This window comes from Gavialis gangeticus, unplaced genomic scaffold (assembly GCF_001723915.1).
Source record: "Gavialis gangeticus isolate Ggan-Ray unplaced genomic scaffold, GavGan_comp1, whole genome shotgun sequence".
Taxonomy (NCBI): domain Eukaryota; kingdom Metazoa; phylum Chordata; order Crocodylia; family Gavialidae; genus Gavialis; species Gavialis gangeticus.
The window spans coordinates 397,308-422,573 of record NW_017729023.1 but is presented as its reverse complement, the minus strand read 5'-3'; the positions used below and the strand labels follow the sequence as shown (position 1 = coordinate 422,573).

Below are 25,266 nucleotides of genomic sequence, written 5' to 3'. Positions count from 1 at the left end.
AAACCTGTTAAACAGTTCGCACCATGCAACCGCACACGTATCCCTATACCTGTACCCACTGCTCTCCTCAAAGGAGCTACTCCTGTAAAAGTCTATGCCAGACTCTACCAAATGAGGTCTGCCATTTCTTTCCCATCATACTCTTCTGTCTTTCTGTAGTACCAATACATTTCACTTGGACTCCACAGTCAAGGACTGTATTGAAATGGGACTAAGTGTCTATTTATGAGCAGATTCCTGGTTTTCCATAGTGCAGACCTGAAGCAGGAGATAAACTGGCTGAAATGTGCTGTTGGGGCCCCTTGCTGTCTGGTCAGGTGCCTGTAGAGTACCCCTTCCCTGGTCAGGTTTCTGATACCTGTCACCACCAGGAGGAGCGCACAGACTTTCTTCCACACCTCCCTGGCGTATGGGCAGTCCCAGAAGAGATGGTCGATCATTTTTGTCTGCCAGCACCAGGTCAGCCTCAGGCAGTTCCATGGACCTCTCTGCCCTGTGCTGTTTCTCCATGCCTGCATGGGAAGTGCCTGGTGGGCTTCCTGCCAGTTTAGGTCTCTGTGCTTCTTTTGCAGGCCCCTGTGGAAGATTTACTCCCACACAGCCTGGAAGCTATTACCAGGTAGTAAGTCTACCAGTGATATGGTGTCTCTTGCCCTTACCACCTCCCATATCTTGCAGTGGTTTATCAGGGTTGCTAGGGTAGCATCATGCAGCTTGTATTTCTCTCTAAAGCACTTCATGATCTCATAAAACCGTGAGGGAAAACATGGTCGATGGGCTCCCGTTAGTCATTGCATGCACTTGCCACTTTCACAGCAACTGCCCTGCAAAATACTTAACAAACCTGACTCTTTTAAATTCCGCCCCCCCCCCCCCGTTGCCAGTTTGCAAACCAACCTCATATATTTGGCCCAGAGGGAGAGGAGGACATCTTGCATTCCTTTACCTCCAAACCACTTTGCTTTGTACAGCTTGGCCCTCACCACTTTCTCCCATGTGGAGTTCCAAAAGAAATCACACATGGCTCTCTGGATTTTGTGAACTACTTGTTCTGAGCGGGGGAAAACTAGAGCGGTGTGTAACAGCATCAGCAGGACCACCGTCTTGATCAGTGCCACCTGCTCCACCATTGACAGGCAGCATGATTGCCATAGTCCCAGTCTCTGTCTGGCTTTGCCCTCTATCTATCTTTTCCCATGCCCTCTGCCCCGTCAGCTCTGGGTCAAACTCCACCCCAAGGATCTTTACCCCTTCCTGGGGGACAGAAACCCCCATGGGCAATGGGTCTTTGAGCTTACCCAGTACTATGCAGGTGCTTTTTCTCACGTTGAGCTTGGCCCCTGCTGCTGCTCTGTATACCTGGGTGTGTTGTAGTGCTCTTTCCACTGACCCTTTCTCCCTGCATATGATGTTCAGGTCATCTATGTATGTGAGGACTTTTGTCTCCTCCCTGTTCCTCCCAGGGATTTCCACTCCCCTGATCTGGGAGTCCTGTCTGAGTAGTTGTGCTAATTGTTCCATTACACAAATAAACAGGATCGGGGAGAGCAGGCAGCCCTGCCTGATGCCCAATTCTACTGCAGTCAGAGCTGTCAGGGGCCCCTTCAGCAGGACCCTGCTGCTCACATTGGTGTACAGTGCCTTTGTCCAGGTGACCAAGGTTGTGGGGACTCCCATCTTTTTCAGTCTCAAGTAGGAAGTGATGGGATACCCAGTGGTAGGCCTTCTCCAAGTCAAGGTTCAGCACAGCGATGTTCTGTGCCCTCTCCCACTGGTACTGGAGCACATCATGCAGCTGCATCAGAGCATCATGGATCTGTCACTCTAGCACTGCACACACCTGGTCCTCGTGGATCACTGTACCTATAACAGACTTAAAGCACTCAGCCAAGACTTGGGCTGTTAGTTTATAATCAAAGTTCAGGTGTGTAATTGGGTGCCAGTTCCTCACGGCTTGCCTCTCCTCTTTCTTGTACAGAAAGGTTATGAGGCCTTCTTCTATCCCTGCTCCCAGGTTGCCCTCTTGCAAGCACTCCCTATAGACCTCCAGCAAGTCCGGGTCCACCTGGTCCCAAAAAGCAACATAAACTCTATGGGCAGGCCGTCTGCCCGCAGAGTCTTACTGTTCTGCAAGCTGCAGACCATTTTGCTGATCTCCTCCAGCGTCCACTGCTCTACTAGCTGCTGTCCCTCGTCCTCACTGAGGACCTGCGTGAGCCTCTGCAGGCAGTCCTGCATTGCCCCAAGGTCCTCCAGTCATGCTGTGTAGAGCTCCCAGTAGAAAGCTGCCACCGTCTCCAGCATCCCCTCGTTCACCTGGTGCTCCACTCCATCTCTGTTTACCAGGCTGGTCATTGCTTCTTTCCTAGTTTCCTTTATTTTGCTAAAATAAGCAGACCACTCCTCCCCCTCCTCCACCCAGATCACTTCTCCTCATAACCCTGTTCCCTGTACCAGGCCTCCATCTGGGACTTTACCTCCCTCATAGCCCCCCTCACATCCCAACTCTGTAGTCTGCGGTTGAGGCATTCCTGTTGTCTTCTCTGGAACCAGGCTCACATCCTTTCAGCTTTCTGGAAGAAGTCCCTTGTTCTCTCTTTGACGCTGGCCCACCACTGTGTGTAGTTCCAGTATCCAGATCTGAGAGTTTTCCATCCTGCATGGTGCTGCCTGAACTCCCACTGTATCTTCTCATCTTCCAGCAGAGTCACGTTCAGTTTCCACATGCTCTTGCCTCTCTTGGGCTGCTCTTCCATTTCTGCTTTAACTGTTAGGAGGCAATGGCCTGAGAAACAGACCAGCGTGGATTTGGCCTTGGCTAACTTCCACCCTTTTGGGAGGAGGACAAAATCTATGCGTGATTTGGATTACCCCAGGGGGTCTACTCAGGTGAAATTTCTCCCTGAACCTGTGGCCTCTTTGCCTGCATTCACCAGGCTGTGTTCACAGATGAGCTACTGCAACAGCTTGGAGGATCTGTCCAGTCCTTTCATTTGGCCTCCACTTATTTTGTCACCCACTTCAAGGATGCAGTTCATGTCACCTGTGATCATGACTGGCTGGCCACTGGGCACCGCTACCGTCATGTTCTTGAGGACGGCATGTTTCACTGTCCTATTTGCTGGTGCGTATGCATTCAAGAGCTCAAAAGTCCCTTTTTCTGTTTCCAGGGTGATTTGCAGCAACCTGCCTCCAATGATTTCTCTATGCTGCAGGGGCCATGCTCTGTCTCCATTCAGGAGCACTGCAACCCCTGCTGCCCAGTCCTTACTGTCCCCAGAGCAGAAGGAGGGGCCATATTCCCACCTCTTCTTGAAATCCACATAGTCTCTAGAACTGGGCAGGGCACATTCCTGAAGACATACTTGTCTGCCTGCAGTTGCCCCAGGAGCATTTCTCCTTCCTTAGCATGCTTTTCAGATTCACTGAGGCTATAAGGATCCCCATGAGTAGAAATGTGCTGGGGGATTGCATCTGGAGCTTTTCCATTTTCATTGTTTAAGTTGAGGGGTTTTCAGGCTATTTTCCTTCCCTGCCCTGGCTTTTCCCTCCATTTGTGTGACTCTTTTGGGGTGCTGTTGCTCCTCCTGCAGTCTGGACTGTGCTTGAGGGGCCCTGCTTCTCTTCCTGTGGGGGTGGGGGTGGATCCAGGGGTTCTGGTCTTCCTCTAGGGGCTCTAGGGTTTCCTCCTCTCCTGTCTGGACTTTCATATCAGGGCCTTCACTTCCTTCTTCCTCTTCTGAGGTACTGTTTAGGTCCCCGCCTTGGGAGTTTAGGATGTCCCTTTCTCTTTCCTCCTTTTCTATCCTTTTCATTTCTTCATTCAGTTCATCCTCCCTCACCTGTTTGTTCAGTTCCTCAGTCATCTTTTCCAAAGCTACCATGTCATCCTGCAAACAGGATTCTTTCTCCTTTTTGGAGAGAGGTCACTGCAGCTTGAGACCATTGCTCCTTGTTCATCATCTGCCACCACTGAGAAAAATATAGCTCCATCCTCCTTGTAACCACCCTTCAGGTAGTTGAAAGCTATAATGAACCTGCCCCCTTAGTTTTCTCTTGTCTCAACTAAATAAGCCCACTTCCCTCAACCTCTCCTCATAGGTCATGTTCTCCAGCCCTCTAACATTCCCACTAATGCAACCCAGTATGTTGTTATCCTTGTTTGCAACAAGGATACACTGTTGGCTCATATTCAGCTTATCGTCCATTGTAACCTCCAGGTCCTTTTCTGCAGAGCTGCTGCTTAGCCAGTCAGCCCCCAGGCTGTCCTGGTGCATGGGATTGTTCTGTCCCAAGTGCAGGACTTTGCACTTGTCCATCTTGAACCTCATGGGATTTCTGTTGGTCCAGTCCTTCAATTTGTCTAGGTTACACTGAATCCAGTTTTCCCTAACATCTAACCTAAACCTTCCTTGCTACAACTTGAAACCATTGCTCCTTGTTCTGTCATTTGTCACCACTGAGAACAGTCTAGCTTCATCCTCTTTGGAAACCCCCTTCAGGTAGTTGAAGGCTGGTATTAAATCCCCTCTCAGTCTTTTCTTCTCCAGACTATATAAACCCACTTCTCTCAGCTTTTCCTCATAAGTCATGTGCCCCAGTCCCCTAACCTTTTTTGCTGTCCTCTGCTGGACTCTCTCCAATTTTTCTACATCCTTTCTGTAGTGGGAGGTGCAAAACTGGGCACAGCACTCCAGATGTGGCCTCACCAATGCTGAATAGAGGGGAACAATCACTTCCCTCAATCTTCTGGCAACACTCCTACTAAGGCAGCCCAGGATGCTGTTAGCCTTCTTGGCAGTGAGGGCACACTGTAGCCACATCATGTGAGGGCACGAAACATCACAATCTTGTATAACCATAACACTTTTTTTAACCTAATGGTAGATAACAGACCAATACTAAGCACAGCTAAAACCTATATATGCACAGTAGCCACTTGACAAATTAAACTGCTTTGGTTTTCCAAAGCACTGTCACAAATCACACTCTAGCATGGCAATCACTCGGCAAATGCTATTATTTCAATCCGGACTGCTTCAAGTTCAAAAAGATCTCTTTTACTTGAAAAAAAGTAGCGTGTTCCTGTCTAACCATAAGGCCGTGACATGCAACTTATTATAAAACAGTGGTTGGCATGGAGTCAGGCATATGTGCTCCATTACAGTGTTATGTCCCACTAAGACATTGACCTTGTTTGCACCAAAAAGCTATGAAAGGACTGACAGGACAAATCTGAGCTAAGTATGTTGCTACTTTCTCGTGTTTGGCAAGTGCATGAAGAATGCCTATTTTCCCCCCTATTAAAATTATTATTACTATGCTACTACTGGAGAGCAGAAATCAAAAGCAGGCCATCTCTCATGGAAAAGGGCATGGCAGTTCATTTTTTTTTCTCTATACCTTATATCCTTCATTGGCCTCCATCTGCACTGTCAGCACCCCTTCTTCTGCTGCCCAACTGTAAAAGATGGTAGTTAAATTACAAAGAGGAGACGTGAAGCCAGATAGTTCATATCACAAATTAACAGAGCTACAAACTGAAAAAGTTGTTGAGCCAACATTGTTTATAATTAGGTTTTGACTGAATTCCCAATCTGCTAGAGGGAACAGTTTTGTCTTGGTGTATGTGTAGGTGGGAGAAGAACAACAAAGAATTGAATCAAGGAACCCATCCTTGTCCTGAGGGGAAAAAAATCCTGTATAGTGTAATCTAACCTCATGGGATGAATGGTGGAGCCAAAACCGACACAAGCACCTTTACACTGTGCTCTCTTCAACTGCTTTTGCTGATTGAAATGCTAAATGGTAAGTTTGGGCTTTGAAATTCTCTGTACCTCAGTTCACCCATCTACTAAACTAGCTCTAATTATCCTTGCCTTACTATGTTACAGGGGTGTCAAACAACTTCATAAATGTTTGCAAAGCAACCTGAGACTCTTGGATGAAATATTCTCTGCAGGTGTCAGGTGTTTCTATGATGTTTGTTACCCTAGTACCAAGACAACAACAAACAGTGCGTTTGAGTGCCTTTGCTAATATTGCCATGGTCTGGGAGGGTATTTTCTCCCTCTCTGCCCACCTGCAAGATGAAGATCTGCCCAGACTAGATGTGGCTGATAAGAGAGAAACCTGTCTTACATTCTTCTCTTTAGATTCCCAAACACAGCATGCTACTTGTTATACCTTTTACCAACTATTTGTCCTTAAAAATAAAATCAGCATTCTTTTTGCAGCTGGACTGTGGGCACTGGTAAGTCTCTGCATTCTCCACATAGCCAAGTGCCTTACTGTATACTATTAAAATTGTTCTGGAATGTTTGTAATCAATCTAAATTAAATAGTAAAAAAAAATTAGGCAGCAAATGTTAACTTTTGGCATTCTGCACCGTTCATCCAATAGCATGTTTTTGTCTCAAGATAATTGAAGTATTTAAAACCATTTGCAATTATGCAAATTAAATATAGATTTTTGTTCTGTGAAGGCTGCAGGAACTCACAAGTGTTAGTTCCTGCTACAGTCTGAGGTATTGTTTACTCCAGGGGACAGAATAGGGGTGTGTGAAATGGATCATATTCGATTTGGATTTGGATTCGGCCCAATTCAGGGGACAGTGATTCAATTCATTGATTCAGATCACTGTCCTGATTCAATTCGACTAAATCCAAACCCAAAGATTTGATGCTGATTCAGAGAATCAGCCATTCAGCCATAGACACTGCTTTAAATGTTTTTTCTACATACCTCGAGGTACCAGGTGTGGCTTGTGAACTCTGAGCTGGTGGAGCAGATGGAGCATCCCACAGGAGCGCAGGGGAGGCCCCTGTGTGCTTGACAGCAGACCCCCCCACACACTTCTCTGGCTTGGCGATCAGCCATGGGGGGACCTCAGTGCCCCCCCATACCCAGGAGGGGCCAGTCACCAAGCTGGGGGGCGGGGAGAGGGTCCCCTGTGCACTCCATGGTGGACCCAGAAGTGGACCAGCAGTGCATCTGGTCCACTTCCGGGTCTGTTGCCGAATGTGTTGGGGAGCCCCCTGTGCTCCTGTGGCATGCTCCATCTGCCCCACCATCTCAGCTTTCATGAGCTGCCTGGTACCTTGAGGTATGTAGAAAAAACATCTAAAGTGATGTCCATGTCCAAATCATCAAATCTCTCCAAATTGATTTGGAGGGTTCTGATTTGATTTATATGGCTATGTTATAGAAACCTGGATCACTTAGTCTCCTCTCAAATGCCAGGATCTCCAAACCCCTGACCATTTGACAGAGTACATTTCTTCTTTGTGGAGGACCATTAATGAAACTATGATATTAATTAATGTCTGTCCCAAGATCAATCCACTAGAAACTTTCCTGTTCCCAAAATATCGCTGTTTCAACACTACCCAATGTTGTCATCATTGTAGCCTGTTCTTCACTGCCTTCACAGTATTTGTACTAATCACTTTTGTACTAATCACTTTGATTTGTACTAATCACTTTTGTTAGCACTGGATTTATGACTCAGATATCTTGTTCTGAGCAGACCTAAACCCTCAGACTGACCACAACCTCTCCATTCAATAATAGGCAAATTTTATTGATACACAGTGATAGCAGATAAGAATGCAAACAATTCTATATCTACCAGTCCTAGAGCTGCACAGAGTCAAGATATGTCTGGCCAGTATGTGAGCTTCACTCTGAGGTTCTGTCTTGAATTTCAGATGTCAGCAGCCTGAAGGTCAGAAGCCGAGGCCCACCCCCCTCCCAGTGGGGTGGGTGAGACAGGCTGGTGGTGTGCCCTCTGTCCATGGTGGCCTCAGGTTCCCCTCTTGGGGACCCTTTGCTGCTCTGAAATCCTTCCTTTTGTATTTTTCCCCTCTGTGATGACTCTTTATCTTTGAGCATTGCTGATTGGTCTCTCTGTGGTTGTCATACTATCCATATTCTGTCCTGTCAGTATATTCTATTGTTTCACAAACCCATCACATGTGCACATCCTAATTTAGACTTTGTCCTCCTAATTTGGTCTGTTCCCCATAACTGGAAATCCCAAGGGTTCTGCAGCTGGGCACTGTGACCTGGTGCCATTTTATGTCATGTTATGAAACAGTGTGGTATATGTCTTTAATTTCCCAGCCTGTGTGTCTGCTTGCTGCTTGCATATGTAAGACACAGTGGGCCTCGAGGAAACTTTCATAAACAGTCTTTTTGGAAATCAGTTAACCCTTGCCTATTGCCCTGGACCATTTTTCTAATACATACAGAGCTGACCTGAGCAGGGTGCAGGGCCCGGGGCAAATCAGCCCATGCAGGGCCCCACCCCTGTCCTGATCTGGGTCCTGAACCTGAAGAAACTGCCACCACCATTAGCAGCAGCAGCACTGGTGGCAGGATGAGGGGGTAGTGAGCGGCTGGATGCAGAGCCGCCACTCTGCCCAGTTCCACACTGCTTATGCTCTGCCCCACTCCATGCACCCCCCCAAACATGGGGCCTGGGGCAGTCACTCCGATTCACCCCCCCAGGGATGACCCTGAATACCTACTTTACCTACAAGCCAATTCCCAAAAGCAAACCAGTTTCTAGCCATAAGCCCTCTTCCTTGTCTTAACTAATATTTTTATGTGGTACTTTATCAAGTGCTTTATTAGTGTTCGTACAGATCAAACCTATAATATGTCCCTTGTCTAGAAAATCAGTTATCCTATTGAGAAAAGCTAGTGGATTAGTTTGGAAAATCTAGCTTTGATAAACCCTTGGTGCATTTTATTCTGTTACTGTTTATCTCCATGCCTTTATTTTTTCCTTCAAAATTTGTTCTAAAGCTTTGCATACACCTGAGGTCAGACAAGCAGGTCAATAACTGGCCAAATCACATTTTTGTCCCATTCTTCAATACAGGTACTACATTTTCTCTTTCCTAATAATAAAGTGCCATCCCTAAGCTGATAGATTTATTTAAAAATATTTGCTACTGTACCTGAAAATTCATAAGCCTGTTCTATTAGTAACCTGAGGTGGAGATTATGCTGTCACCCCAACTTGGGGTTTGAAGCTGTTTGAATTTTGCTTCAGCCTCTACTGTGACAATTCTTATTTCCCTGCTCTCATTTCCATTACCTGTCCTGCTTTGTTCCTATGGTTAACAACATCCTCATTACTGAAAAATGCAGCAACTTTTGCACATAGTTTTCAATTCATATGTAAATTGTCTTTAAACTCTACCTCATCCTCATTGCATAGCAGTCACACATCTTTTTCCTCCATGGTCCTCTTTTTGTTTATATAGCTTTAGCAAAGTCTAACTCAGCTTGAATTTTGGCAACTCTTTTATCTCTACATTTCTTGTCTTCTAAAACAGTTTTATCTCCTTTCCCTACAAGGTTTTTCTGCTCTCTCAGGATACAACTTCTATACTGCTTTTGCAGCCTCAACTGAAATTCCAAGGTTCTCACTCTAGTTGACTTCACTAACTAGTTCAAACTTCACTAACTTGAGTTCATGTGTCATTACAAGTGGTACAGGCACCCTTTCTGTGTGGCACATGGCAGATTGAAGAGGTAACAGGCAATACAATGACAGATAGGGCAGGAAGTAGAAATCAAATTTGGCAGGGAGCACAGGACAGGGAACTGAAAGCAGAGCAACAGATTGGGCAGGGGAGGTGGGTTCAGAGTGGCATTTGGGAAGAGTACCGGCCTAATTTGTGGCACACCTGCTAAAAAGGGTTGGCCCCTAATGCTTTAGTTTGGTGTTGGTCCTTCTTCACTCAAGAACTTTAATTGGTGATCTTCTTTTATTTCTCTTTTCATTTTTTTACAGTGGAACAATTACCATAGTTCAATCCAGACTTATTTTCTATGACTAGCTCTTCTATAATACCCTCACAGTTCAAGTCTAAGTAGCATCATTTTTGTTAGTTCAATGGATTTTAGACTCTTAGGCCCCCTCTGCACGTGCTGGTAAAGGCACGATGGGATCTAAAATACAATTCACATAATCATGCCTCCTGTCATGCCACAAGTGTGTGGCAGGAGGTGCAACTGTGGGATCGCACATTAGATTCCATTGCGCCTTATTGCTGGTGCAGTGATCTCCCCTCCCCAGGAGTGCAAGAAACCCTCAGGACTGAAAGATCACACCCAGGGCAGGGGCAATAGCTGCTCCAGCAATCCTCTGGAGTCCCATACCCCTGGAGTGGGGAAGATCACTTTGTGGCAATCCTCTGGCCCCAGGGTTTCACTCACCCCAGAGCCCTAGGGATCATGGCAGATGTGATACCCAGGGCCTGGGGGTTTATACTGAGCATGGTGCACACTTGCAGCTTGAAGCCATGTCAGCTGATGGGGCTCCCAGCCACAAGGGAGACCCTGCTACAGGTGCAAATTAAATCTTGATTCAGGTCTAACATTATGGCTGGTTGGAGCTTTTTATTACATGACAGCTACTTTGCACATGTAGCTGGTCTCCTACTTACCATTATTTCCTTATGTATTGCCATATCCTCATTTACCTGATTCTGCTCTTTCTGTATCCTAAAATACAGTGTAGTGATTACTTATGCCTCTTCTAAATGTCTCCTGTCATTTCTCTATTTAAGCACTTATAATCAGTTGTGCCAAGCCTTGATCTCAGAAAGCTAGGATCTCAGGTACTCAGATGATGAATGTCCATTGAAAAGAGTCCTCTTTTTCTGAATACTTTCCAGTAGTTGAACATCCATTTTTTCACATGGCACCAATTGTTCAGTCTTCATTATCTTCTCACAATTTCAACTTTCTTCTCTAGGCATCAGAAGAATTCCACTGCAGATCACTTGAGCTTCCACTGATATGGTTATTGCCGATCTGTTTCAGCAGGAATATGGTCATGCTATTTGTCCAAACATGAAAATCAACTACTGGACTATTCCACACTTTCTTTAGGATTCTTAATAGCCTTGGTTTCATATCTCATGTTTTAGCTTTTGGCAGACAGCGCACACTATTTTTTGGATCAAATCTGGTGACAGGCCTGCTGTTTTTTCCTTACAGGAAGACTCCAGTCATATAAATTTGTCTCTTCTTAGGACTGGTGAAAATCTCAGGTCGTCTCCCTTTCATTTTGCCTAATGTCTGCAGATCATTCTGCCTTCTGTTTTCCCTCAAGACTCCTGTTTATTATCCTCATTCTTCCTTTGACTTCAACCGTGGCTATTTCTACTGTGTCCTCTCCTATTCTTGTCAGCTATCTGCTCATTTCTTCTTCCATGCCATGCTATGTCATCTTCTGTTTCTTCCTGTTTCTCCTCCATATTCTTCACTGCAAGCCTGTTCCTCAAACCTATTGTTCATTCACTTCTCATCTTTCTTGTAATCAAACTGGAGAGGAAAGGGATAACTCACTGACTGAAATTTCCCTTTCTACTCTGTTAAATGCAGCTTCTGCCCTTACACCATCAACATTTTTACAATAATTACCACACAGCCACGTGCTGATTTTTAAGTTGAACTATTGATTCAGACTCTATACAAAAAGCCTGGTTCCTGTTTTCTACCAGGTTTCCCAGTGTCTGTTAGAAAAGTCATGAAATTCCAGATTTGATTCTTCTTCCACATCCAAAATGCAAAGTGAAAACAAGGAATACAGGATCAAGAATTCCTACAGGCTACATCTTTGTATATGATATACAGTAGGGCTGTGTAAGGCTTCAGACTGTGCTTCAGTTCTGGAGAAGCAGCATATTCAGATCCAAGTGCTGGCTTTGTTAGGGTTTCTGAGCTTCTGTACCACTTGGGAAAAGCTTTGGAGCCACCTTGGAGATCCAGCCATAGGGTATAATGGGGAATCAATGAAATCTCTATAACTTTGTTGGTTTTTGTCTGATTTGGATGAAACTTGCAGGGGTGGTAGCCTCTGCTGTGAGCATGAAGCCTGCCATGTTTCACAGAGATTGGTGCAGGGGTTCAGGGGGAACTGGATCTCAAGCTGCTGACAAGCAGAACTCATGACATGGGTGACACTGTGTGTGTTAAGGTGCAGCAGGGTGAAAACTGCAGGGATGGTAGTGTGGATGGAAGTTCTGGCCCTACTGTGGCCACAAAGCCTGCCAGCTGTCAAGGAGATCAGTGCAGGGCTTCAGGGTTCTGGGGCCCTGCACCTCTGGCTACTGACAGGAAAAACTCATGACATGGGTGCTTGTGGAACTGACTGTCTCTATCTTGGGGCAGTTGATTGCCTGTATTGATTTCCTCTCCTTAGCCTGTGGTTTTGTAGGTGTTAATCTCTGCTAATTAAGGTTGTTACAAGTCATGAGTTTTGCCTGTCAGAAGCTGAGATCCAGGTCCCACCAAACCGCTGCACCTATCTTCTTGAAACTTGGCAGGCTTTGTGGCCTCACCAGGGGCCACTACCCCTGCAGTTTTCACTCCCCTGTGGTGTAACACATACACATGACATGAGTTTTGCTTTCAAGAATTTGAGGTTCAGTTCCCCCAAACCCCTGCACCAATCTTCTTAACACTTGGCAGGCTTCATGCTCTCAGCAGAATCTACTACCCCTGCAAGTTTCATCCAAATCAGACAAAAACCAACAAAGTGATAGATACTTCATTGATTCCCCATTATACCCTATGGCTGGATCTCCGAGGTGGCTCTGAAGCCTTGGAGCCACTTCAGCTGGATTGAAGCAGGAACCCCATCTGGAGCTCCAGATTGGATCCCTGGCATCAGAAGCAGCCAGATCCGAAGCCGGATCAAATAGCTGCCTACTTGCACAGGCCTGATAAACAGTTTGTAAACTAGAAAGAGGGATTTCTGCTCTGTTACAGAATTGGATTAGATTCAGGCTTAACACCACAGGTGAATTTCCAGGCTCACCTATCTAGGAATTTAGCAAATGGTAAAAACTGAATCAGACTGTAGAACAGATTGTATTCTAACTTACTATATATATATAATATGCAGTATGTGCATGAAATCTTGAATGAAATCCTCATCCTTTATTCATTTGTTATTGAGGACTCCCTTTATCTTTAAAAATGAAGGCTTTCAGGAGCATGGCTGGAATCTCATAGACATTCTGGCACATTGCACAAACTAGAGAGCTGAGCAAAGTGCAGGAAACCATTATCCTGAAGCTAATTAACTGTTTCCTCCCTCAGAAGACTAATTTCTTTTTAATGATCATGGGGAAATCTTCACAGCAGGACACTGTTTTTTTCCCAGAAGTAATGGAGGGCACCTCCTGTTTTATCTGGTAATGGGTTTCCGGTTAAGCCATCTTCACTTGTATGATGTGTCTAGTTACTGAATTACATCATGGTGGAATAAAACAAATCTGTGGGAATAAAGCAATGCAGATGGGTAGAGAAAAGTGAACAAAGAAAACACATTTTCATTAAACAGTCCATCAAAAAGGCTTATTCTCATTTTTTTAAAGTTTTAAACAACCCATACAACAAGTTTTACTTCCCATAATACTTAAAATGACCACCCAGGAGCATTCAATAATCACAGGTAGATAATTAATTAACTTAATCAAAGCTAAGCAGATATTAAGGTTGATTTGATGTGATTTGATCATACTTGCAGTCTTGTCTTTATTCATTTTCTGTAGAGGTTTCTGTGAGAAAGGTACACTAAAGATCCAGGTGTACCTTCTAGTTGTAGAGTCCTGTTTGATCAAAAGCATATTTTCAGTGGTCCCATTTTAGATTGTTTTGGTGAAATCCTGGTCCAGCTGATTTCAGTGGCAAACTTCTGTAAGACTTCTTTTGTAGGTTTGTACATGCAGGTGTAAAGTCCACATTCTATTTACTGTCATTTTAAGGATCATTCATATGACCAACAGGGCTGTCCTGGGGAGGGGCGGGGGGGAGCGAGTCGGGGTGACTGCCCTAGGCTCCACACTTTGGGGGACCCTGCAGACCTGGGCAGAGCGGCTGTGGTGACTCTGTGCCACTGCTTCCGGCTTCACATCCAACCACTTGCTACACACCCCCACCCCCCACCGCTGACACCGCTATTGCAGATGGTGGCAGCAGCTTCTTTGGGTCCGGGGGGCGTGGGATCAGAGCAGTGGTGGGTCCCCACATGGGCTGACTTGCCCTGGGCCCCGCACTCTGCTCAGGTCGGCTCTGATGACCAAGCAATGTAACTGAGAATCAGGCCCAACATTTTGCAATCTAAGTTGAAAAAGGAGCAAGACACATTTTAACAAAGGTCTAATGTGTCTAGGCACCAGGGGTAGCCGCCACAAACAGGGGCAGCAGTGACTTCCAGTTGCCACTGCACCAGTGGCACAATCACATGACTATGGCAGTAGCCATTCCTTCCCTCCCCCTAAGTCAGCACTCAGGACGGCTACCTCAGTCACCTTACCTTAGTTACACCAGTGCATTTTAAACCTGGAGTCCACATGCCCACCCAAAAGACAACAGTCTTGTGAAAGACAAGAAACCGTAATCTTAAACATTTCCTGTATTTCCCTCATCTTTTATCTCATGGTATCTACACTGAAAGAATCAAAACCAAAGTGGTTTCTTTCTTCTCTCCTGCTTTTTTTAAATAGAAGATAGTCACCCAATCCGAAAACACAAATAACAATATGTTACTTAGGTAATCAGTCAAATACGAATGTGCAGGTACACTCAGCTGTTTCACAGTGGGCAGTTCACAAGCAATCTGAGCCTGAAATATCCTGGTAGAAAACATGTATTTAATTAAATGTGAACTGTGTTCATATTGTGCAAACTGCAATCTCTTTGTTGGACAAGATGGAAACAGAAAAAAGCACTAAATTTAGCTGAAAAACTATTTGCTATGAATAACTGGGTTCATAGTTGATGTGAGATACTAACCTTTCTAATAGTATCTTGATGGACAAAATAGTGAAGTGAATGTATCATTAATATTTATCATGAATATGTCATATTTATTACATAGATAACAAGTTCTACCTTTGTGATGGCTGATATGCAACATATTTACTTGAGTATAAGATGGTCCCCCAACAATTAGATTCTATATATGGAAAATTTATAAATTTGTTATAATTTTCCAGGTAAAAAATCTAATTATTAGAGGTTTCACTTGAATTTTTCCCCTTCCCACTGCTACAGCAGGTAAAATAAATTTATGGGGCAAGTAGGCCCCTTGCCCTCTCCCCTCTCAACTTCTTCTGCCTGCAGCCACTGCCCCTTCCATCACCCCCTTCCTCCCCGCCACTCCAACATCAGATTCTGCTCTGTCAGAGCACATGAAAGTGAGAACCAAATTTAAAAACACTGGGCACATCTACACAAGATGCCGAATATGCAGAAGACTAATTCTACTGTACATTAGCATGACAGACAAAGCCCATGCTAATGTGCAGTAGATTTACTTTAATACGCAGTAGGATTGCAAAAAAAATTAATCTGCACTAATAGCCAGTAGAGCCAATTAGAGTGCAATCTGTCATTACAGATACTAAACTTAATGTGCTGTAATTATGCTGCATTAACAAACATGTAGATGCACTCACTGACTTTGAAATAAACATACTATAATTTGCATATAGTATCTATAGACTTACTTCATCCAGAATTGATGCATTTAACCTTTTTGAAACTGCTGCAAATTTTAGCATGCACTTTAAAGCAGCACTTTCATATTTGCATAATATTAGTCAAAAGCCAAAAGTCTTATGATTTACCATATAGTTCATTAGGCTGGGTCCAAGCAGAGTCAACAGTGTTTCAAGTCGTGGTGACCCCACACTGCTCAGTATGTGCGTGTACTCTAGATACTACCCACGAAGGATCCACATGATAATTAGCCCCCACTCAAGAGTGGAGCTGAGTGTTCTTGTCATGAGTCCTGCGATCTTCCAAAAATGTATATGCAGATCCTCATGGGAAACCTGGTCTGACTCCATGGGTAGAGCAGAGCCACATTACTTGGCTGCAAAGGTGACAGAGGGATTCTGGGTGTATTGTTTGGGCCTGTTTAGTAGTGCTACATGAAATGGCTATGTTTTATTTCCATTTCGGATTCAGCCATTTCAGAGGGACAGTGATTTGTTCCGGTGTTTTGGATCACTGTTCCATTTCGATTTGGCCAGATCTGTTTCGGAGTGTTGATGCAGTTTCAGCGCTGATACAGAGATTCGGATTGGCCGGGGAGAGGCAGGCACAGCTGGGCGGCTGCAGGTTCTCCCGTGGCTCCTCTAGCTGTGTCTGCCTCTCCGTAGGCAGGGGGAGCTGCGAGAGAAGCCCCCATGACTGCCCTGCCCGGCCTCATCCCCCACTCAGCCTCAGCTTTCCGGCACTTTAAAAAAAAAAAAGAAAGCCTCACACTCACTGGATGCAGCAGTGATGATCAGGGCCCCTGGGGGCTCATGGCAGAGCCCCCCCATGCAGCGCAAGGCAGTGGGGGCCAACAGGGATTGTCCCCCCCACCTGGCACCCACACAGAAGCTACCCCAGGGTGCAGGTGCATCATGGCTAGGCAGGGCACTGTGTGCTGTCTGGGACCTGGGGCTGCTGGGGCTGAGTGGTGCCCAGCTCCAGCTGACAGGTGGAGCTGCCCCAAGTCCTAGACAGCGTGTGGCACCCTACCGAACCGCAATGCACCCACTCCATGTGATGGCTGCTGTGTGGGTGCCAAGTAGGGGGCCTAGCTGGCCATCTCTCCTGGCTTCAATTTAGGTCTAAAGTTAGTTCCAAGTGCTGCCAGCTGGCTCTGGCTTCAACTTGGGACTAAAGTTAGTCCCAAGGGCTGATAACTATGTGGCCAGAGGCTGGAGCTCCCCCCGATGGCTGCAGGGGCATCTGACAGGCTGTTCTGACCTGGAACTAAATTTAGTCCCAGGGCATCTGCACATGTAGATGCCAGCCTATTCTCACTTACAGTACTGTGCAGTAACCTACTGCACAGTAAATTTAAGCCATCGTAAATGCATGTGTAGACACACCCAGAGAATATTTAACTCTAGAACTAAGCCCCAGCTGAAACATATGGCTCTTCAGTGAGCTGGGTTTGTTTTCCAGCCTGTGCTTCTCATCTTGTCCACTGATTTTCTGTTACGCACTTTTCTTATTTGTTATCTGTCTGTTTGACACAGAAGAAGCCAGATGAGAGCTCACTACCACCAAAAATACATTAAAAGAAGAAAAAGAAAGCAACAATTCAATAAAAAGTGACAGTGAGGGTACACAGAGATAATTCTTGGTTCTCACTTGTGGTCCACAGATCTGTGATGGTCCATGTGGCACTCTGAGGTGGTCTGCAGAGCTGTTTCTGTCACATTAGTAGTTTTAAAGCTCTGCCACTATTCAATAGTTGTAACCCTATACCTGAAGCTTTTCACAGCAGTAATACTTAGTATGCTCGTACCCCAAGCCCCAACTTTAGGCATTCAAATAATCTGGGAAAATTTTGCCCATTTTGCTGTCCTGGTAGAGAAATTTATCCAGAACCATGTGTACATCAATCAAATGCTAAGGCCCTGAAAACTGCAGAGCTTGCAGTGCTGGCACTGTGCAGCTGGCGGGAAGGTGCGGTGGGGGAGAGGTGTGGAAATAGGAGGAAGCTTAGCATACATCTCAACCTGCCCTACAGTCTCCCTGGGCACATGCTGCAGCGCCAGGCATTTTTAAAAGCACCTGGCACTGTGGTGCATGCAATTGTATAAGCGGTGAAATGCACATCAGTACTGAGAAAATAGCAGCAGCGTGCTTTTGAACTAAAACACATCAGAGGTTTTTTTACTCTGGGAGAAAAAGTCTGAACATCTGTATATTCATGGTTCCTCCCAGGATAGCAGTGACTTTCCCAGGAGAGTGCCTGTAGAAGGCCTTAGTTTACCACAGGCTTTCCCCCTCCCCCTCCCCGTTCACACAACTAGTAACAACATCACAACTACTGTAGTTCCAGACTCTGAGCTCTTAATTGTTTGACAGGGTGTGGGATTGTGACCGATGCTAACCCTGCTCTCTGAGTGCTTCTGTAAAGGGACCCTGCTACACAGTGTTGGCAGGGAGGCAGACTGCAGAAAGACACAGGAGTTTGTGATTTTAACTGGCCAAACATTGTGGATTTGGTGATGACAGTTTAACTTGCCAGGCTCTTGGATTTTATGACACTAACATATTGCATCTCTTGTTCAGAAGGAACTTCGCAAAAAAAATTTCTTAACCATGATGAGGTACCCCCTTGAGAAATGAATATTTAAGTCATTCTTACCCCCTCCCTTCCTTCCCCCCATCAAAACAAACATATAGGATCAGTTTCTGATGATCTTGCTATAGCTGCCACCTCCCAGTGGATCTCCCTGGTTTCAGTGTGGGTATTCATGGAATACAGAACATTTTGGCTGAGTGAGAAGGTTGGAATCTGGCCTTTCATTTGGAAGGATGACATCCATTAATGCTATAATATTTCTGTTTTACTTGTTCACAGCTTTTATAACTGGGATAGAAATATCAGCACTTCAAATTCCAGTCCAAATTACCAAGTGATTGCAGAAAATGCCTGTGGATTGCTCTTCAAGAATAAATGTGACAGGAAAATAATAAATGTGGATCCTAAGGTAATTTTTTCAATGTTTAAAGTTTCCTTTATGCACGGCCACTTGATTCTAACTCTGTTGAAGTCCAGTTGCAAACTTCCTGTGTAGAAGCACGCATCTTATATTTAATATTCACTCCTGCTCTCTAAGTAATAGTCCTTCTTTATTAGCACAGCTCACCTCTGCACCCTGTAAAGAATAAAACTGACCAACCTCATTTATAACTGCAAGTGTCTAGCCTCTGCGTTTGTGAAGGAAGCTATGTAAAAACCAATAGGACTATGCAGCAAGACCCCTTCTTCAAAAGGAAGCTGGAATGAGAGGCTTACAGATTCACACTTTCACATACTTGCTTGCTAGGTAATGTTCCCTTACCAGTCCTAAGCATAGTAGTGCAGGGGTGTAACTTGGAACTGAAGAAGTAGCAAAAAATTGTTTTGCAACTCTACTTAAACTTCCTAAAATCTGCTCTGTCCACTAAAATATGCAGTCCCCTTTAGCTATTTATATGGCTACGGCAGCTGCAAGAGAACCTCCCATCTTGTTTCTCCCTACATCTACCTCAATCTCTGCTTGGAAAAGCAACACATAAACCTCCCTGTCTTCTTGCCTTTCTATCCAGCACTTCAGTATCACATGAGGAGATGAAAAGAAGCTTAGTCCAAACTCCTGCTTCTGCACTGAGTGAAAACTGTACAACTGCCTTCTCTCTGACTAATGCCTTCTTTCCTTGCCTGAGCCCATAGCCTGAAGAGCAGTTGTTGGGAAGGAGCCTCAAACCCCTACAAGACAGTCCCACACACCAGCTGTGGAGGCCCCAAATTGTCAGGGGAGGTCTATTCACTCTATGAACCAAGGTACCCATTTCCCAGTTTATCACTCCGTCTACCACCAAAGGCCTTCCATCCACCCAAGCCCCCTATAGTCAGAGACTACAGGATCTTTCTGTTGCCATTCCAGCTAGCACAGGCCTCAGGTCAGTCTCCATCCTAATGCTGCTGCCTCCAAAGGAGTCTGAGTGAAGTGCTGAGTCAGAGGACACCTAATGGGACTAACTGCTTTAGTTAATGCACTTTAGTTAATGCACAGTAAATCTAGTACCTCCATTGTGAGGTACTAGGAAAATGTGCATTAGCTTGTCTTAATGTACATTAACTAAAGAGCATGGGGAACTTTTACACATGCTCGGGGGTTGGGAGGGGGTGCTTTAATTAGAGCGGCTCCAAGAGTCTCTCTAATTAAAGCACCAACGCGTCTCATATATCAGTGTCCCCACACTTAAAAATGGCGATGGGGGGCGCTTGAACTAAAGCTTGTTTAATGAGCTTTAGTTCAAGCACCCCTGCTGCCATTTTTAAGTGCAGGCACACTGATGCATGAGATGCAGGGGGCTGATGGAGCACAGCAATTGCTACACTCCAGCAGACTTGATTGAGTTTGCTCCAACACACAGGAATTCCAGCACATTGGAGTAGCCTCCATGCTTGTGTATAGGCACCTATGGATTTTAAGTGATGCTTAATGCGCATTAGCCTATATTAATACACATTAACTAAATAGCGCATTTTAGCGATGCTTTAATGTGCATTAAAATAGGCTAATGTTCATTAAAGTGCATGTGCAGATGCACCCAATGGGATGTAGGTAGGAACTAAGAGATTCTAGAAGGGCTGGTATATTTGGATATGGGATGACTAAAGGATTGGAGGAGTGACAGATTATGGGACAGATCAATTTAAGTGTGGGAAGGGTTATAGGGTATTTTGCCCAGAGAATATCACAAGAATGTGGCAAGATGCAGGGTTGCTCCTAGTTAAAATTGTGGTAATATATGACTTGGTTTTCTGGGTCCCAGTTGGTCCCCAGCTAAAAATTAAATTTTCATTTCTGAAGTGGGTACCTCATCATGGGTAAGAAATTGTTTTTGCAAAGTTCCTTCTGAACAAGAGATGCAATATGTCAGTGTCATAAAATCCAAGAGCCTGGCAAGTTAAACTGTCATCACCAAATCCACAATGTTTGGCCAGTTAAAATCACAAACTCCTGTGTCTTTCTGCAGTCTGCCTCCCTGCCAACACTGTGTCCCTTTACAGAAGCACTCAGAGAGCAGGGTTAGTATCGGTCACGATCCCACACCCTGTCAAACAAATAAGAGCTCAGAGTCTGGAACTACAGTAGTTGTGATGTTGTTATTATTTGTGTGAAAACAATGAGAAGGGTAGCAGCTCAGCACCTCTGAAAGACAGGGCATTAATTTCTGTACTTATACATGGTTTTCTGTACATGACTGCAAGTAGTTGAGCTTGAAACTGTTGACCCAATTGATCTATCTGAAATCCAAAAGGTAAATCCAGGCAAATGCTTCCTGCTCTTGCTGTATGTTTTATAGAGCCATAATACAAATGGATCTTACGTTAACTGTCTACATAAAGCATAAAGACAAATTAATTGATTGATACTGAATTTAGGCTACCTATCAAACAAAATATCTAATATGGAATGAAATCTGTGCATGTGTTTGTGTGTGTGTGTGCATGTACACACATTCACACATGCTTAAAAATTACTACTTTGTGCGTGTACTTTGGCTTGCTGTTTTGCTTGTGTCAACAGAGAGCCATAAACAGCCCAATGCTAATAAAAGGTTCTGATTGTACTGGAAAAAGTAAAGCACCTTATGTGGCCTGGCAAGTGTGCAACCAAAGAAAAGAGGGAGTCATAAGTGTCTCAAAATCCTCATGGAAAGAAACCCTGCCAAAGGATTGTGGCCTTGAAGACCAAAGTGATTCTGACAGTGTAGGGGTTAACACTGGTTTAAATATAATTAATGTATTTAAAGTACATGCAAAAGAAATGTATCCATATGTGCTCCCTCTGGTGGATATATGTGTCATGTGCATAGCAAAATGCCTTTGTCCATGGCACAGTAGTATTTGCAATTAAACAAGAAAATACCGATGCTGGAGTAAAGCACTGGTAAAAGTGATGGGGGATTTATTGTTATGAATGAAAAGAATGTAATCAGGTGACATTGTTATAAACCATAGTGTATCAGTGAAAACAAGTATCGCTTGCATGTTATCAACAGGACATATACATGCTCTGCTTTTTCCTAATAAAAAGGTTTGATAATTCTATTAAAGCTAATACGATATTTGGCAACAGCTCCACTGGGAGAAGGATAGGGTTCTTTATTCTCTAAAACTGAAATTTTATTTAAAAATCATTCAGTGAAACATTTTTCCAAATCAAAATAAATGGAGGGACAAAAATCACCCCAACTATGCAAAGTTGGATTTAGGATACATTAATTGCTACCAGTTCTCTATTAGGGTGATGTTAAGACAACAGACAACTGCATTTCAAAGGTAAGGGTGTGGACTTCCAAGGAGCCTAAGAGAATTAGGCACTGGAAGTTCAAAGCAATTGGGCATTTCACTGCATTAGGCTGCAGATTTCCCAGTCGGAAGAGCATGACTTTATGTAGTTATACACAAAGCAGAGGGTGATGGAACCTCTCACTCAGCAAACCTGGTTCCAGTGATAAAAGGGAAAAAGTATGGATTCCTGAGATCACTTTTGAAAATCACTATTATGACCAGTGGTGTCATAAAATCATAGAAAAGTGGGGCTGGAACAGATCTCTGGAGGTCATATAGTCCAACCGCCTGCCAGAAGCAATATCATCCCTCCCCAAACCATCCCATACAAATTCTTGTCTAACTACACTGTCAACCCTGCTACAAAGCCACAAGGTACAGGTAAAGCAGGAGACCATGCCACATGCCACAGGTAAAGCAGGAGACCATGGCAGCCAGTGCAAGGGTTTTTAAAGTACCAAGGAAAAGGGTCAAATTCCCAACTACAGAGAAAAGAAAAAAAACCCATAATCCATACCAAGTCTGGTGCTATTTAAACCAATCACTAAGATGAACAGAAAAAGCAAACTTCTGACAGAGGTCTTGAATTCCAGCCAAGTGTACCAATCTTGGCAGAATTGAAGTGGCACAAATTTAAGTTCCTTCTTCTGTTTAAAAACGCTGCAGTGTCCACAGGTTGCTTGTTTGGCCTTAGGCCTTTTTACATATATGATGGAGCATGACTTCACAACCCTGAACCTGTGGGGTTCTGCTGGATCTCCTTTGATTGCAGGGCCTTGATAAAAACTGACCTTCTTGTTTTAAAGCATTGTCCTCAGAGTTATTCCTAGCAACCTCTTCAACTTAGAGTCTGCTGGCCAAGAAAAGAAAGATGAAAAGAGAGAACAGAGGCAATGTATACAGCTCATGTAGAAATACCCAAACTAACTTTTACCTAGCTACCTCATGTAATACTAAGATTAGCCACATTTGCCCAGAGCTCAGTGCAGACTCATTGCCTAAGCTTTTACTGTGCTTAAGTGGGTTTTGCACCATGCGCTGTGAGTTCCATGTGCTTCTATTATATTGCTAGCAGTATCCAGACTACCTAAAATTAACTGAGATATGTCTACTCCAGCTGCAAGCTCAACAATGACCACAACATAGACATACCAGTTAGTCTCTGTTCTTTCCTGAATCTCTTCTGGAGCAGTGCTGGTCTCCACTCCATCCTCCATGTCTGAGACCAAATTTTGCCTTTAGGCAATCCCAAATTCTTCTTCCAGGTTGCACTGAAATAACAGAGAACAGAAATTGGCCCAAGGCCACTACTGCTTATGCAAGAATCTTTTTTGCAGCTCATCTCATCTGGAACGTCCATAATCTCAGTCTCATCAACTCTCTATCTCATTTCAAATCTCAGCTGAGAAAAAAAAAGATCTTCCTCATTTTCACCCTTTTATTTCTGATTTAATATACTAGTACTTACCTAACTCCATGATTGTTACTTAGTATTGTAAAGTATTTGAAAATTATGTGAAACAAAGATGTTACATGCTACTGAGCTGAATGTAGGTTCCCCAGTCTGAACCATAGTTGAAGGCTATTTAAGTTGCCACAAGTAATTGTTGGAACAAAATGGATTATAACCTTTATAAACAATGCTCTTCTGTAGTGAATTGATTATATAATTCTGCTCTGATTGCCATTTTTAAGTTTGACATCTGAAGTCTTTAGAGTATAGATTGAGTATGACAAACACCCATGCTTTGGTTCCTCTCAAAACCAATGTGAAGTAAGATGGGCAATAATTTGTTTGGGTTTGTACAGAACTACACAGAACTAGGATGATGGTTTCTTTGAAGTTCTTTCCATGAAAGATGGTTGCACATGAATAGCAACAGTATGAAATATCAAATTATATGCATTTTAAAATAAGTGCATTGGTTTGTTAGAAAGTCAAAAATGCATACTTAAAAATGTGTTTGGTTGCATTGAAATTGGGCCACTGGTCTAACTTCCTGCAGCTGTAGAACATCTGTAACGAATAACTAGATATTCTTTTTCAGCATGAAAGATATTCTTTTTCAGCACTTAAAGAGCCACACCCAGCTAACACTTTTGCTCACTTATGATAAAAAACAGCATTATATTAGTACCACCTCAATATGTACTGATTTGCATGTTGCAAAGTATAATGTAGTATAAGGTACATTTATGAAAACTTCACAAGATCTATCTGTCTCAGGTTCCAATGCTGAAATCAAGAGGAGTTTTACCATTGGCTTCTATCAAACAAAGTTACGTTAATCTTCAGTTCTTTTTTTATGAGAGCCTTTCTTTTATTACTTGATTGTATGAGGATTACTGGCGACAAGATTCAACAAGATAAATTAACACTCCTAAATGAAATTACACTTATCATGTGCATTAATCTTCAGTCAAGAAGCCCTACACCAATCCTAGCTAGATTTAGTGATTTCCATGTTTCAGAGGAATGAAGAAAAAGGCCATAGCAACTTTTCTCTTTTTGTTGTTTGGTTATCTATAACATTCTATGTTTCAGGCTTACCCAGGAGACAACACAACTCGGACGCCAATTGAAACAGATCTTTACCTCCAAGTAGTAATCTATGACCATGTCCTCAGAAGAAAGATCTAACAAGTTTATTGGATCTTCCTTCGAACATCTGTTTACCAAGTTAGGCCATTGTAATTGTAAGAGAAATAAATACATTTGAAGAGAACTTCACCAGGTGTGGGACTGGTTTTGTACTATAATGGGAAGGGTAATTTTTGGTCTGCCTGAGAATTGGATTGCACTGGACTCTGTGATGGCTGCAAAATAGAAAACCCAACCCTGCTGTGCCTCTTCTTAACCATGGGGGTATCATTATAGACCTAAATATCAGTTACTGCTCATTCCAAATGCCCTGGGCCACATGACACTGAAAAGGTGCCTGGAAGGAATGCATGAATTTGTGGCACAAACACCTCTATTCTGCACAAACCAACAAAATGGGATGACAAGGAGAATATAAGAGTATTCACAAATAAGACGAATAATAGCAGAGAATTCAGAGTTCCTCTTGAAGCTTCCTATTGAGCAATGTGGCTCCTCTTTCTAAAGCTGGACACACATGATACAAATGAGCCTGTATCATATGGAGTTGGCCCTTTGGAAGGCTGCCCTCAGACTAGTCCCAAGAGGTCTCTCCTTGGAGAACAGTGGGTATTTTCAGTGCTCTAGTGAGTAATTGAAGGCCACTTTTCTTCTCTTCCTGCTTTCACACAAGCTGTAATATAGTTTGTTATAGAAGCTGCCTCTATGTACAAGGATGCAAGTTTCAGCATCAATTCAGTGGCTCAAGGGACTCTTATCTGTTTT

General features: G+C 43.9%; 1 protein-coding gene across 1 annotated transcript in view; it reads left to right on the top strand.

Moving 5' to 3' along the window:
- The window catches only part of CUNH4orf22 (chromosome unknown C4orf22 homolog), a 627,069-nt gene extending 602,441 nt beyond the window's left edge, over positions 1-24,628 (top strand). Inside the window, exons 5-6 of the mRNA XM_019516732.1 lie at positions 18,411-18,540; positions 24,445-24,628. Coding sequence (XP_019372277.1) covers positions 18,411-18,540; positions 24,445-24,540 — 226 coding nt within the window. The 3' untranslated portion in view covers positions 24,541-24,628. The remainder of the gene's footprint in view (positions 1-18,410; positions 18,541-24,444) is intronic.
- Positions 24,629-25,266: the final 638 nt, after the last annotated feature.